The 15,947-nt window shown below is 36.5% G+C and overlaps 1 protein-coding gene across 1 annotated transcript; it reads left to right on the top strand.

The window, feature by feature from the left end:
- Window positions 1–5,871: 5,871 nt before the first annotated feature.
- LOC107721757 (transcription factor E2F2-like) lies at window positions 5,872–11,489 on the top strand. Its single transcript, XM_016529922.1, has 7 exons — window positions 5,872–5,892; window positions 8,104–8,206; window positions 8,447–8,666; window positions 9,314–9,475; window positions 10,078–10,192; window positions 10,726–10,909; window positions 11,162–11,489. Exons 1-7 carry the CDS (start codon window positions 5,872–5,874, stop codon window positions 11,431–11,433), a joined length of 1,077 nt encoding a protein of 358 aa, XP_016385408.1. The 3' UTR covers window positions 11,434–11,489.
- The last annotated feature ends 4,458 nt before the right edge of the window (window positions 11,490–15,947 follow it).

Below are 15,947 nucleotides of genomic sequence, written 5' to 3'. Positions count from 1 at the left end.
TCTCTCTCTCTCTCTCTCTCTCTCTCTCTCTCTGCGTGTGTGTGAGACAAAGTGAAGGCAAGGTGTGCGCCTTCACACTAGAATTTACGGTACGTTAAATTCAGGTGCGCTGCGCATCCAACTGAAAAATAGCACAGACCGCTTGACAGAGAGAGAAACTCTGAAGCGCTCAGTCAGAGAGTGTTCGGCGAGTGAAAATATATCTGAGCTAAACTTATACTCAGCCTCCAACTCACACACTGGCGAGTCGGTGATTCACTCACGCTGTTTGTGAAATTAGGTCTCACACAAGGTTTTCATTACTTTATAAGTTATTTAATGAAGAAATATGAAGGTGAGTAACTCCCCTTCAGCATTATAATTATTTTACCCGCGCCGGACAGAGATTGAGACGATGAGACCTCTCACGGCAGCGTCATCAGCTTGAGATCGTTTTTTTGAGATCTGCCTTTTTAGAGACCGCCGATCAAACATCCCAACGTGATTATCGGCCGATAGTGATCGGTAGCCGATCAATCGGAGCACCCCTACATTCCCTGATTCCAAACTCTTTATTTTTTATCATACGACATTTAGTCTGTAGTATTAAAATGTTTCAAACAACTTCTTTAATATCTTTTTTGGAAACAAAGTGTGTCTAGTGAAGCTCCACTTGGCATTGTGAACAACTTCCAGTTTCCCTTGTTCAGTTTTTCACACCAATGTGCTAGTCATATCTCCTGCTGTGAAAAGTTTCACTCTTGTTCTCTGCCTCTTTTTCAGTTTGACATGAATGACACACCTAAAGTTCACGTTTTCCTTTACAGACCTTTGAACCATTACTCCTAAAATCAAAACTTGTGAAATACATTTAATTAATTCTGCTGAAACTCATAGTTCATGTTTCTTCAAAATGTCAAAGTCAATATGATATTATAATTTTTTACAATTACTTATAATTTCCTTTCCAAATGTACATTTCTGTTCTCACAGTGAATGAGTTATCAATGTTGCATGTTATTTCAAACAACCAAAAGGAAAGGTTTATCTTCATAATCATGAATGTAAATTCCTTTCTGCTGACGTCATTTAGGCTAACTTTCTTTATCCACCTTATTTTTCAGTGCAGAAATACAATTGTTCGCATGTGAAACACTTCCATTTCATTGGTCACTATAGATAAAAACTAGAAGAATAAAGTGCAGTAAATGGTAAAATTGTTTGCTATAAACCAGCGTTTTTGTGATTACAATGATAAAATAATGTGATAACAAATACTAGTGTCAAGCAGCATCATTTTTGTACAGCTAAAATACCTGGAAGCTGCTGACACTGGATGCCTTGCACATTCAAGTTAAAAATGGTTGCACCTACTCTAATGTTCAAAATAACATGGATACAGTTTTTCCAGTTGAATATCCAACCAGAATGTGTTAGTAAAATTAATTAGCTAATAATGATACTGTAGTCAGTAACTTAAGTTTCATCTCTGACTAGTCAAATGATCTTGAAGTTAATGTTTTCTGATTGTGATGAATCATTTGCTGGAAAACAGACCTTTTGATTTGTAGCTTCAAAGGTAAAGACTGACAGGTGAGGATATTTCATTCAGCTTAATACGTTTTCCCAGATCATATTAACCAAAACTACGATAATAACATATGTTATCAAGTCCATGTTTATTTATCAAATGCATGAGCATAACAATAGTTGCAGACTACATGGAGTAGTAACTGATGTCAGCATTGTTCTGATGATCTCCAGTGAAGGAAAATAAAGACTAGAGGGCTATGCAACAGAGCCAAACTTTGAGGATTGAAAAGGTCATTGAGATTACTAGGTCTCTGGTTCACTCCAAATCTCACGTGTCTGAGATCAAATGATCAATCACTGGTCTTTGATCACTATGTTGTAGAACACATGATTTGACTTTGTTTCTAGAGACCCTGGTCACGCACTTCACCCCACCCCCCACACACACACACCCCCATCCCAGAGTCCCTCAGGTCATTTTACCTAGTTTCATTCTCTTAATTGACCTATTTCCCCCTGTGGGGCCACCAGTAACCAGGTGTTGCATAAACAAGGTGGGTGATGGTTCTCAAGCTGTTTAACTCTGATCGCTCTGCATGGACCCGTCTGGCCAAGTTTTGCATTTCAAAGTATCGTCCACTTACGCCCTTTTCATGTGGACTTCCCCCTTTCTCTTTTACCTGTGGCTTCTTTTCTCATTTTGACACCTCGGAATATGTCACTGACACAGAATGGCCTTTCTCGCTCTTACACGTTGTGAGTAGGATGTTACTGTTTTTTCACATTTGGGAGTGGCGCAGTTTGCAGGTCATTCTCTCACGTGTGTCTGTAGGCGTACAGAAACCTGTTCTTTCCAGGCAGATTGTGATTGTTAAAAAAAAACACCTCAGATGATGATTACTTGGAAAGTTACACAATAACATGTATTTAGACCCTCATTCCCCACCTGCAACCAGTAAAAAACTCAGTTAGGCCATTTAGTGTGGGAGAAAACGGGGGAGGTGTGACTTCATGCACAATACACTTCAAAGAATGAGCCTGTAAATATCTAAAAAGAAATGAAGCATATATTGGAAGTGTCAGACCATTTGAAATGTGTCTCATTTAATAAGCAAAGCTTAGTAATTTGTCATCAGTTGAATTTAATCATGAGACTTTTATAGTACACACTGTATGAAAACCATATGAAACCAATGAATGAAAACATTTCTGTTCAGCTTTCACAAGCAGTGTTTTCCATAGAAATTGACTCTGTATTTTGTGTGACGACTAGGGCTGCCACTAACGACTATTTTTATTTTTATTAATCTATCGACTAATTTATCGATTAATCGGTTAATCTAAACGATTAACTTCCAACAAAAAAAATCAACAATTTTACTTAAGAGTATTTTATTAAACTATATTTCATTAAACCAAATGAAATCCAAAAGTAAAAAAGTAAAGTGCAACATAAAGTGCAAATAAAATCAATTAATTGGAGATGCTTTTGATTATTAAAATTTAATGGAACCATTAAAATGGAATCCAGAAAATAATGGAAAACAGAATTTGGTAAATATAAAACCGTAAAACTCAATTAATTAGACAGGCATTTTGATTAATAACATTTAATTTAACCATTAAAACGGAGTATAGAAAAATGAAAATGGAAAAAAAACTTAATTTGGAAATAAAACTGATTTCATAGGGCCCTATAATTATAATTAATTATTTTTTTGTGGTAATAAAAATAAATGTAAGTCAACAATAGCCTTTAAAATTACTTAAAATACATATGTAATAGCAATGAGGCAATAATAATTAGTTCAAATAAAGTATCAAAAGCAAGAAATCATAGATTTACCTTACAAATCTGATGAAATGGCGCATGTTGCGTTCCCATGTTGGCGCATGTTGCATTTGAGACGCTCTAATGCTGCTCAATGTGAAAGCCCGCACGTGATGGAGATTTACCGCTGATTACAGAAGCGGCTTTACTGACAAGATGCGCATTTAAATATCGCATGCGATTTATCGTGCAGCCCTAATTAGGTTTAATATATTAGGTTTAATATATCATGCAGCCTTGGAAAACAGACTAATAATGTGTTTTATACATTCTCGTCTGTGAAATGCGACACTTCCGGTATTTTGCCGGTTAGTCGACGCAAGCAAAATGAAGTCGAGGATTTTTAAAAATCGAATAGTCGAATAAAATAGACGAATCGCGACAGCCCTAGTGAAGACCCAATATTTTACTTCCTTCAAAGCTCTGTTTTTTATCATTTGCACCAAATTACACTGTCGTTCAAATGTGTGAAAGTAATTAATACTTTTATTCAAAATTTGTTTCTTGACATGTCATGAGCACCAAATCGGCATATTAGAATGATTTCAGAAAAATCACATGATGCTAAAGACTGGAGTAATGGCTGTTGAAAGTTTAGCTTTGCCATCACAGGAATAAGTTCAATTTTAATACATATTAAAATAGAAAAGATCTTTTACAGTGTTATATTTAACAAATTTTTTTTTTTTTTTTTTTTTTGAGTGTTGATTATTATAGTTAAAAATAAATAGTAATTAAATTTAAGTTTGGGCTCTGTTGTTAATTGTAACCTTATAGTAATGTAAAATGGCTCCCTATAGTTTAGAGCAGAAACTGAGGTAGATTTTTATAGATTTTTTTTTTATTATAATTTTATGAGGTAGATTTAAATAAAATTAATTATAATTGAATTTATTTAAAGAGAGCAATTTGTTCAGTAAAACATTGTTTAATAAAAAATAAAATAAAAAAATTTTAGAATTTTTTTCTTCCTGCTGTACCGAAACCATACCGAACAGTGACGTCAAAACCAAGGTATGTACCGAACCGTCATGTTTGTGTACCGTTACACCCGTTACCTACACATACAAGGTAAAGGAATATGGGATTTATTAAATACTGTATGTGTACAGTATATATATACATGCGTACCTTTTGCCTAAACATGGGTGTTTTTGCTAACCTGTACAGCCACAGCTGTGTGTGTTGTTAGCTTACTCAATGGATTTGCATATTTTTAGGAAACTCCTGGGCCTGGAGCGGTTCCACCAGTTTCTGATATAAATCTGTTTATTAGCAAACTGGTATAAATATTAGTAGTGAAAGTTTGGATTTCAGTTAGTGAAGCTGCTCCCAGATCAGTGCTTTAGAAGTGAATGATTCAGCTTCCACCCCATACGCTCTGAGCCAGCATTTCTCAGTTCTCATTTCCCACTGACACAGGAAATGGGCAGAACCAACTACAAACTCTTACAGACATGAAATGCTGCTGTTCAGAGAAACCGAACCACACAAAGGCCCCCTTCTCACACCCAGGTGGGCGTGTGTGTTCATCTTGAGCTGATCTGCTATGCTAAAGCATGGTAACAGCTGACGCTAACACAGATTTGATGACAATTCAAAGAGGGAACCCACAAGCCTCTACTTTAAACATTTAGTGGGGGCTCCAAAACAGCTCTTAGTTGAAACATAGTTTTTTTTAAACCTTGTTGCCAAGGACCCTAAATTGTTTTCCTGTGACCTTTTGTAAAATATAATATAAATGTAGCTACACATTTTCATGTATAAAGATTGTTATACTATATAAAAATGAAAAAAGAATAGTGCACTGTTAACGACAACAGCAAACAAGAGGGAGAATGTGAGCACTGTATGCTCAGGCGCTGCTGTTTTCAGCGCCGTCAAAATAAAAGTCCCACATCGGCCAAGCAGAAAAACGTATCGGCCGATGCCGATATTTGAAAAATGCCAATTTGTGAAAGTCTGACGGTTCAGAGTGAATCCTGATCAGTTAACTATTACTGTTTGGAGGTACTGATACAATTTACACTAGTGTGTGTACTGTGTATATTTATTATGTATATATAAATACACACACATGCATGTATATATTTAAGAAAAATGTTACGTTTACATATTAAATATATTTATATATGATATAATTTATATGAATATAAATATATACATGTAAATACATGTAAATGTTTTCAAAATATATGCTGTATTTGTGTGTCTTTATATATACATAATAAATATACACAGTACACACACATACATTTTGTAAACAAACTTATTTTGGATGCGATTAATCATTTGACAGCACTACAACCTAATAAACTTTTATATTGTTGTTGCGAACATGTAGAAATGATAAAATATTTAGAAAAAAAAAATTTTTATTTATAATTTGTTTAAAAAGCAGAATTAAATGGTCATTGCTACATTCAGTAAATGTTACCCTTTTTTTCAGAATTTTTTTGGCAGACCCCATATACTTTTTCAACAAGGTGTTTGCTTCTTTAATCAAGGTCTTGTATAATATAAAACAAATGGGTGAAGGGGGAGGCAAGGTGAAAAGTCAATTGTAAAGGTGGAAAAAAGAACGGAAGGGGAAACCGAAAAAAACCGGAAAGATTATGCTCCTCCTCTCCCCCAACCACCTGCTCAGTAGCTCCAGATGTCAGTGACAGGTGTAGATGCCGTTCAGGTCAGGACAATGCAGGCATTTTTGCAGATGCTTGCGGACACGGGATAAGCGAACTGTTCTCAGCACATGCTCGGTGTCTGTTACAGAAGTATCCTGTCTTGATTGAACTGCACTCCTGAACAGTGTTGGGGAAAGTTACTTTTAAAAGTAATGCATTACAATATTGCGTTACTCCATAAAGAAGTAACCAATTACGTTACTTAGTTACTTTTTATGGAAAGTAATGCGTTACGCTACTTTTGCGTTACTTTTTAAATCTGCGCTGGGCTTACTTGTTTGTTTTTAATATAAAAAAGCTTTTCTTTTACAAATGTAAAAGCCCTTTCACAACAAAAGTGAAATGAATGAGCCTCAGGCAGAAGGAAATGTAAATTCACGTCTGTACAGTAGAGGGCGCAGCTCAAACAAATTGCATGAAGAACATGACGCAGGAGAAGAAAGTTCAACACTATTCAGCAATAACAAAAATGAAACTCAAATGTGTCATTTTTGCTTATTAGTATGGTTGAATTGGATCATCGAAGGTCAGTAGCAAAGACATTGGTTAATAAAATGGGATTAAAGACATAAATATTTGTCTTATTTAACATTTAATTATTATTAATAATAAAAATCTCCATCACGTGCGTGCTTTCACATTGAGCAGCATTAACTACACAGAGCCGTTGTTCACAGACGAGCTGCGCAACACCCACGTTCATATTCGCGTGATATTTTGCGCAGCTCGTCAGTGAACAACGGCTCTGTGTAGTTAATGCTGCTCAATGTGAAAGCACGCACGTGATGGAGATTTACCGCTGATTACAGAACCGGCTTTTCTGACAAGATGCGCGTTAAATATCGCATGCGATTTATCGTGCAGCCCTAGTTTGTATAATATTCTGAGTTTGCATTTGACTGTTTTTATTCATTTTGAGGAATACTGAATCTGTTTTTGTTCATATTTAGTCTAGAACTACAGTAAGCATCACGTTCACACAGCGCACACAATGCCTCTGTACTTACTCATGATTTCTCTCAACATGGCAACACGAGAGCTGTCAGTCAATACATGGGTGGAAAAGTAACTGGAGTTACTTATTTGAAAAAGTAACTCCGATATTTCCTTCTAAATTAAAAAGTAATGCGCTACTTTACTAGTTACTTAAAAGTAATCTGATTACGTAACTTGCATTACTTGTAATGCGTTACCCCCAACACTGCTCCTGAATGCCACTGGAAATCAAACAGGCAATGTGTGGGTGCAGATTTCCGTTTCAGTTGGCTTTTTAAACCATTTTTTTGTGGAGTTGGGTTGTTGAAACCAGCCCATCTGCCTGGTGTGGAATGCTAAAGATTTCAGAAATGTGTAAACGTTCAGGTCATGCCCTCCTTAAGGGTTTTAATGGTACAAGGTTTGAATTAATACAGATAGTCATGTCAGGCTCAAAAATACTTTAAACCCCATAGCACTAACCAGAAGATTACTATATCAGGTTCTCAGTTATTGTGTTTCAGTGTTTGTTAGACTTCTTTTGAATGTGATTTGAGATCCGTTTTGTGATTCCTTGTGACCTGATCAATCAAGTCAAAAGTAGTTGAAAACATGATCATTTCCCATTTACAGTGTAAACTTTAATGTGTCCTGAGGTGTTTAAGACAGTGGGCTGCCTACTCGCCTGTCAGTTAAATTTTCCTCCTCCATTTAGGTTGTTTAAACCTCATACCTATCTTATAATTGACTAGTATTAGTAGCTGTTGAGGTGACCACCCTCAAGGAAAAAAGGGCAAGAACTTGTTTTTCTTTTTAGGACTGAGACGGATTTAAAGTGGCAGTGTATTCGGACAGTTGAGGAAAGAGGAGTAGGCTAATTGTTCTTGAACAATGCAGTTAAGAATACACTTTCACTCAAGTGTGTCTCACTGTCTGAGCTTTCCAACACACTCTTTTCTATCTGAGCAAATCTGAAAAACCATGCAACATTCATAGAAACAAAAGACCCAATGCTAAATTGGAGCTATATAAATAGTCCAATAGTTTACAGGCAATTGAAGGATAACATAATTAACATTCTCTGTTGTCTTTCTGTCCCAGGCCAAAAGAAGACTAGATCTAGAAGAGCCAATTTATCTCCCAGAATTCCGCACGCCAAAAGGGAAAGGAAACTCTGCATGTGCAAGGGCACCAAGCCCCAAAAGTGAGTACAACAGAATGATCTGCGGCAAATTAGAGAAAAGTGGACCTTTTGTTTGTTGTTTCCATATGTTGAGTGAGGGGCGGAAGTTCATGCCTGTTTTAGGGCATCTCATAATTGTTTAAAAAGCAAACACACCTGTCCAAGCCTCGCTTGCTCTTCTGGTAGGAACTGCAGCTGGTAATCCTCAAACTATTATTAAAAGAATGCCTCTTTTGTATCTCTTTCTTTCGCTCTCTCTAGCTCCCAAGTCTCCAGGGGAGCGCACCCGTTATGACACTTCCCTTGGCCTGCTGACTAAGAAATTTGTGGGCTTGCTGAGTGAATCGGCTGATGGGGTTCTGGATCTGAACTGGGCCACAGAAGTTCTGGAGGTTCAGAAAAGACGGATATATGACATCACAAATGTTTTAGAGGGTGTGCAACTCATCCGCAAGAAATCCAAAAACAACATCCAGTGGCTGTGAGTGTGTTAGATTGGATGTTCTGTAAACCAAAGTGCTAAATGCTCAATTTTGAGTCTACTCTGAAACGCATGACCTGAAGATGCTGTTGTAGTTCATTGTAAATACCCCTCTTTTTGTGTTTGACAACTTCCTGTGAGTCTTAACTTGTGGTTTTTCCACTCATCGATCCGAATGAATAGAGCTTTTCTTTTACTGAAAGAACATTCTTAACTTTGAGGCCTCATGATATCAAAACTGGCATATTGTGGTCCTTGTAATTGGAAAAAAAACCTAGAGGCTATCATTTTAATTTTGTGAAATCAATTTACTTTTATTCAGCAATGATGTGTAAAATTGAACCAAATTGGTCAAAGTTTACAGACGTTTTACAAGATTTTTATTTCACACTAATGACGTTCTTTTGAACTCCTGAAACCTAGGGGGGGGAATTATCATCATCTCTACAAAAAAATTAAAAATAGCACAATTGTTTTCAATATTGATAAATGTTTACCGAGCACCAAATCAGCATATTAGAACAATTTCTGAAGAACCGTGTGATGCAGTATTAATATGTACACATACATACTTACTATATGTAATTAATTATGATGGTTTCATCTTGGTTTTAAACAGTATGTTTTCTGTATCTTGTGTGCTTTAGGGTCAGTGGTGTGTTTGAGGGCTCATCCTGCAATTCAGAGAAGACCAGCGCTCTCAAGAAAGAGCTTTCTGAGCTGGACAGGCAGGAAAAAGCTCTGGACGACCTCATTCAGTCCAGCTCAACATGGCTACGTGAACTGACAGAGCACAAAGACAACCAAAGATATCCTTTTAGTGTGTGAATGTACTCTGAAGAACTGAGGAGTGATTTGTCTCCTATACTTTTGTATGCTTGCACAGACATGCTGTTTTGAAACAACACTCACATGGCAAAGAGATCCGTTTTGCAATTATCTTAATTCTGAGTCTTTCATTTTAAATGCAGTAAAGTTACCATGTATGTGAACTGTCAGTAGTTTTAACTCCGTTTTATTTTAGCTTCATGCAATCTTTTTTATCAACACTTGAATCTGGCTAAGTTTCATGAAAAAAGCAAAAAAAAAAGAGAAACGTGTGTTTTTGTAAAAGAAAGATGATCAAAACGGATGGAACAGATCACTTCCAACAACACATTCAAAGCTTGCACAGTCCTATACCACTTAGATCAACATATTATTTGGTAACGTTATGCAGTTTTGATTTATATGCTGTTGAATGCTCGATGATTGCATTATTTTACATATGCATCTGCTTACATACGCGATTGCTTTTTTTCTGCTTATTCTTTGTTGTGTTAACACTGAAAGCTGGAAAATTCTGTCAATGGCAGGAAAGAGTTATAACTGTATTAGATGCCAAAGGTGTTTGTCCTTAACTGAAGCACACATTAGGATATGTGACCTATCAGGACATTCGTACCATAAGCAGCTTGAAAGATCAGACTGTGATTGCTGTGAAAGCACCATCTGAAACCAAACTGGAAGTTCCAGAAGCATCTGAGGTCAGTATTTGTCTTAGTCCAAACCTAACGTTGCTGAAAAGACCCGCATGAATTCTGATGCTGCTCTTAGCTTGTTAATGCTGGCTGGTGTTGATCAAGCTTGTGGACCGTGCTAATCCAAGCTGATCTACCAGCACTGCTTTTCTAGTGGAGCTAGTTGACCAAGGAAATCTTGCTGGTCAAGCTAGTTAAGAATCCTGGTGGGACATACAACATATGCTGCTCTTTTCAGCTTTTTATTTATCTGTAATATTATTTATAATCCAAACTGAGTAGTTTTATGTTCAATTTAATCTTTTTGAACTGTTAAATTCATAAGTATGTGATTTAGTAAATATTTTGGTTTGTCTTGTCTTTCATCATTCTTTGTTTCATTTGCTGTCCTGTAGATATTTAAAGCCACTTTGAAATTGTGTCTCTTTCGTATTAGTAATGTAAACTATTCATTTATGATGAATCAATTGATATTAGACAAAATATGGTTACCACTGTCTGCAGGTAAATTTCACATCACATTTCTTACTTTTCATTAGGGCTCGCTGCAGATTTACTTGAAAAGCAAGAATGGCCCAATTGAGGTGTACTTGTGTCCTGAAGAATGTTTGGATTATGCTAGTCCCGTCAAAAACGCCACCACACCCAGAAAAGATTACCCACAAACCCCCAGCGCCACCACACCCTCTGTCTTCCCACCTGCCAAACCCCAGCCAGTCGAAGGTGAGACAATTGCCATGAGCTTACTACTACTTACCACTTTCAAAGCAAGCTGTTTTTTGAACAAAAGTTTACATTTTAAATGCTTCAGTTGAATAAGTGCTAGTGGTAACATTGTGTGCAAGAGAATAGAGAGCTGTGTGTCCAAGCAGTTCATCTACAAATCTCTGCAACAAGCTTATTCTTTGTTATGATTATCAAAGCCGTCTATTTATTATCTAATGACAGACTAACAGTGTCTATTTCTTTGTACAGGTTTGCCTTTAAAGTCTCAGCCATCGATGACTGGCACCAGCGGCAGCACCTCCCTGCTCGATGTGGAGGGGATTCTGGATCTTCCTCCCAGCCTTCTCCAGATCACTGAAGACCAGCTGCCTGGGATGGCATTCACATCCGACGCTTCTGGGCCCTTTGTTAACTTTTCTCCTCAGCTCAGCCACGACGACTACCTCTGGGGTCTTGAGGATGGAGAAGGCGTATCTGACTTGTTTGACACATACGATCTGGGAGATCTGCTTAAAACATGAGGCATCCAGTGTGACGGAAGTGTGATTAATGGTCTGAGATTTCAATTGTAATTAGTTTAATTCAGACACAGATCCTCTGAATTTTTAAAACACTCTTTCACATAATGACAGATTTAAGTTTGTATAAAATGCACTACTGAATTGGCTTAATCGGTTCTGTTCCTGATAAAGAGGGTCAATTTGGGATGGGACCATGTCTTAATATTTTAACTACTATAGTGATTAGAATCTGACAATATTGTCAACAAGCGCCCTCTAGAGGAGATCCATGTGTTAGGTTTAGTACACTATGAAGCCATACTTTTTTTTTCTGTCAGCCATATTACCTAAAGTAAGGTACTTTTGCTTAGTTTAGATATTTTTGGCAAAACAAAAACTGAATTTTCATGCGATTTTATTATTTCAATTTTAAGTTATATGTTTGCCCATTGGCAAAGTTTTTGGTCATTATTACTTGAATATCGGTGACAAAATCAGGCCTATGTATTTGCCTTTTCTAGATATGAGGTAGAACTTACTGTTTATTAGTAAATCTTCAATGAGATATATGGAACTCAGGTCATTTTAAAGCTTTTCTAGAGCTTTAATTATTGTAGTACTGCCAAACATTGCCAGTAGAGGGCTGTGTGACCATTTTTAGCTGTCAGCAAACAAAGGTGAGAAGTGAATTGGTATAGAGTAAAGATTTGAGAGCGTGTATGGGAGGCATCTTCATAACCAGACTCAACTGAACCAGAGATCTGAAAAGCTCTTTTAGTCTAGATAAAGAAATAGGTGCTTATCTGTTCATTCTACCTCCATCTTTTAGTTTTAGACACTGCGAGGTAATACCTTGATCTTGTAAAAGTGGCCATTCCCATGTCACTGAGTAATGATCATGTAGTACTACATGGCTCAAGAAACAAGGTTTTACTATTGACATGTCTGTTTATGAGAAACATCAGGGAATGTCCAGATTTGGCAGCTGATTTTTTTTATTTTATTCTATTTTATTTTTACATTTCCAAATGATTAATTCAAAGTGATAAATTAGTGAGGGGTTTTCTAGTCTGTTTGATGTCTGTTTAATCAATTTTTCCTGAAATTACAGTAATGGAGTTCTCAGGGTTCACTACTCCACTAGTAGTTTAGAGACTTTTACTGGCATCTGGCAGAAACCTCTGATACTGTTTGAACACGGAACTGCTGGGAATACAAAGTGAACTTTGTTTCCAGGGTTTTTTTTTTTCTTTCCCTATTTGGAGTTGGGATTCTTGCCCCACCTGAATGGTAGGTTTATAGCTGCATAGACGAAGCAGAATTTAACTGTTTTTATCTGGTGTGTGTAGAAATACTCTTACTGAAAACACCCGTCTTAAATGCAGAACACATATGGGTTGGGATTCAGTATGGAATAGCTTGATTTTTACAACTAGTTTCCCACACTCAGTTCTGCAGTGAAAATAATTATTTTGAAGCAAGCATTTCTCAGTCAGACTGAACAAAGACTTGTATTTAGCAGCATTCTGGAAACCTGATAAGGTTGATTCAGCATTTGTTAAGGGGTTGGGGACTTGGGGTGGGTTTAAGGGCAGTTAATCAGATTTAATAATTGATTAACTTGAACTTGCCTTTTGAAATATGTACAAATGTTTTACCTGGGGTTTGCTTCATGAAACTGTCCCACATGCGGACAACTGTCCTGTCCTAACAAACTTGAAAAATGTGCGTCTGTATATGCATGAGTGTGCTGAAGTGTGTACTAATTTTGGGCAGTTTTGTGTATTTGATTGTAGTTTATAGTGTGTATTGTTTTTCTTGTTTGGGATGTTTTTAAATAAGCATTATGTTTTTTTAATTGTACAGAATAATAATTTTGTATTTATAGGTTTTGTATTTGAAGGAAATTGGTGATTTTCTCAGGATGTCATTTTTATAGACCGTCTGTTTAACAGGCAGCACTTAATATTTGATATCGTGGTGTTTAAATAAATAAAGCCCTGGTAATGCTCAAAGTCGTATTTTTGTGTACAAAACATTTTTTGTTAAAAGTTTCAGTTTGTGCTTGTATTGTGTAAGCAGACTCCCACAGGGATGTATGCAGGTGCAGTAACAATATTTTAGTTTAACTGTATTTTCATGCTTGGAGTGAGCTGCAGGGTTTACCTGTGCAATGAGGAAATACCATAAAGATGAGTCAGTGAAAATGACAGAAACATTGAGACTTACACAAAACAGACGGGTAAATCTGACTGATGTACTGCTGCAGTCATTCTTCATTCCAAGTTGTCTGAAAATGTTGCTTACATAGTTGCTGTCAACCAGTGTGGTCAAGAAACGTGGTTATTTTTAAAATCCTTGGTTTGTGTAGTGAATAAAAAAATGTAGATAAACACTACTGTTAAAGAGCTTAGATGCAGTAATTTAAATGAATACTTTAATTCAGCAAAAAGGCTTTAAATTCATCAAGCGACAGTAAAGCACACTTAAAAAAAGATTTATATTTTAAATAAATGCTGATCTTTTGAACTTTCTATTCAAAGAATCCTGAAAAAATGTATGACAGTTTCTACAAAAATATCATGCAGCACAACGGTTTTCAACACTGAAAATAAATCTTTCTTAAGCACCAAGTCAGCATATTAGAATGACTTCTGAAGGATCATGTGACACTGAAGACTGGAGTAATGACTGCTGGAAATTCAGATTGGCCATTACAGGAATATTGAATTTTAAAAAATTGCATTTAATATTTTTTTGTATTTTTTTCTTTTTTTATCTACATGCATCGTAGTCCATCGCTTAAGCACATTTAAAGTCATCAAATGTGTGTTATGAAGCGTTGACAGTAAAATCTCCGGCAGTTTCATTCAGGCAGGTTCTGACCTGCTCTCTGCTTTTCTAATTCACTTTAGATGCATCATGGGAGACCACACACACAGAGATTTCTATTTGAGACTATATTAACAATTGATTTTTGTGCTTGCTTTTGTGCTTAAATTTTGACCTATTTTTGTGAAGCTTCAAAAAATCCCTAATATTTTAGCTTATCTAAAATAAGTTATTTTAACCATCCCTAGTCAAAGAATAGTGTGTTGATGACAGATTTTATCATCGGAATTAAACGTTTAAATCTAATTTACAGTAAAAACAAATGTTTTAACATGTCTAATCTTGTATTTGGCTCCACTTCTCACAGACATATTGTGGTTCAAAATATAAGGAAGGACATTTTCCCTTAAATATTTAGCACACAGCTCTTCAAAACAATCTGTGAGGTGAATATTTGGTTTATATAGGGCAGATCTAAGTATAATTTTAATAAAACTGATGTGAAGTCATGCACAACCTAAATTAAAATAGAAAACTAGGTTTGCACACAAGCATCATACAGATGAGTTTCCAGAGGAGGATTTTGAATTTCCCCAGACAGACTGTCACACCCTCACAGAAAACACATTTATAATCATGAAGTAACAATAACCATTCATACCAGTCTGTCATTAAAAACAAGAATTGCTTCTAAACTGGTTTATAAACACTGTGATGACTTAAAGGGAGGACCTATGTTTTATTTTATGACTAGGTTGGGTGGTGATTCTTTGTAGGGAGTGTTATAGTTGTTTTCGTATCTTCATCACGTTTCTGTTGCACAGTTTAGTCCCACTCTAGTTATGTATAGAATCCCTCAATCTTCCCTGTGAGATATATTTGCTGTCTTCTCTCTTTTGCAGTGTTTTACAGTAAACGTGGCCTCCCTGGGCTGACAAGACAGGATATATGATCCTGTTCTAGAGTCAACAGATCATGGCAGTGTGGATGGGAGGGGTTGTCTGCTGGGAATCCTTCTGGTCTTAGCTGTAACCTTTCCTGGAACACTCCTAATTTTTTGTTCAGCAGCAACAGACTCCGTCCCCCATCCAAATCCAGCCCCCGAATGCATGCGATTGGCTGATGTCGAAGAAACATAACAATAGGGGAAGGACAAAAGCCAGTAAGTAGGAGCATGCAGCACACTGTGGCCACAGCAATCTTAAAGGGGTCATATGATGCTTTTTTAAAGATCATTATTTTGTGTATTTGGTGTAACAGAATATGTTGACATGCTTTAATGTTCAAAAAACACATTATTTTTCAAATAATTTCCACATGGTGATGTAGATATGTGGGGGCGTGTTAGAATGAGCCGTTTTAGGGGGGCGTGGCAGAGTCTTAACTTTGATAAAGAATATCTCTTTGGTTTTGAGACTTTAGTCTTTGCAACTTCAGGGATCTTATCTATGCACAATCAGCTTGTAACACTCCAAAGAGAAAGGAAAACTTGAAATCGCATCATATGACCCCTTTAAAATATGGTACTGAGGTGGAGAAGATGAAAAAGAGAGGGATAAATGAAAGGGCAGTTCAAAGGCAGACTAGACCTCGCCTGAAAACAAGAACTTGCTGTTAAAGTTTTCACAAATGACTTTTTCAAACTTTGCCTCACACTTCCTTTCTCTCCTTCTCACCCACTTTCCTTTTTCTCTTCCTTCAGA

Source organism: Sinocyclocheilus rhinocerous, unplaced genomic scaffold, assembly GCF_001515625.1.
Source record: "Sinocyclocheilus rhinocerous isolate Xijiao unplaced genomic scaffold, SAMN03320098_v1.1 scaffold432, whole genome shotgun sequence".
NCBI classification, from domain to species: Eukaryota; Metazoa; Chordata; class Actinopteri; order Cypriniformes; family Cyprinidae; genus Sinocyclocheilus; species Sinocyclocheilus rhinocerous.
This window is presented reverse-complemented; position numbering and strand designations above follow the sequence as displayed.

Bases quoted from the DNA above. Each gene is read 5' to 3' on its own strand.
- LOC107721757 (XM_016529922.1), top strand. From the start codon at position 5,872: ATGGGTGAAGGGGGAGGCAAG. The intron at 5,893-8,103 runs GTGAAAAGTCAA...TTTCTGTCCCAG, and splicing joins TGGGTGAAGGGGGAGGCAAG to GCCAAAAGAAGACTAGATCT. The intron at 10,193-10,725 runs GTCAGTATTTGT...ACTTTTCATTAG, and splicing joins AAGTTCCAGAAGCATCTGAG to GGCTCGCTGCAGATTTACTT.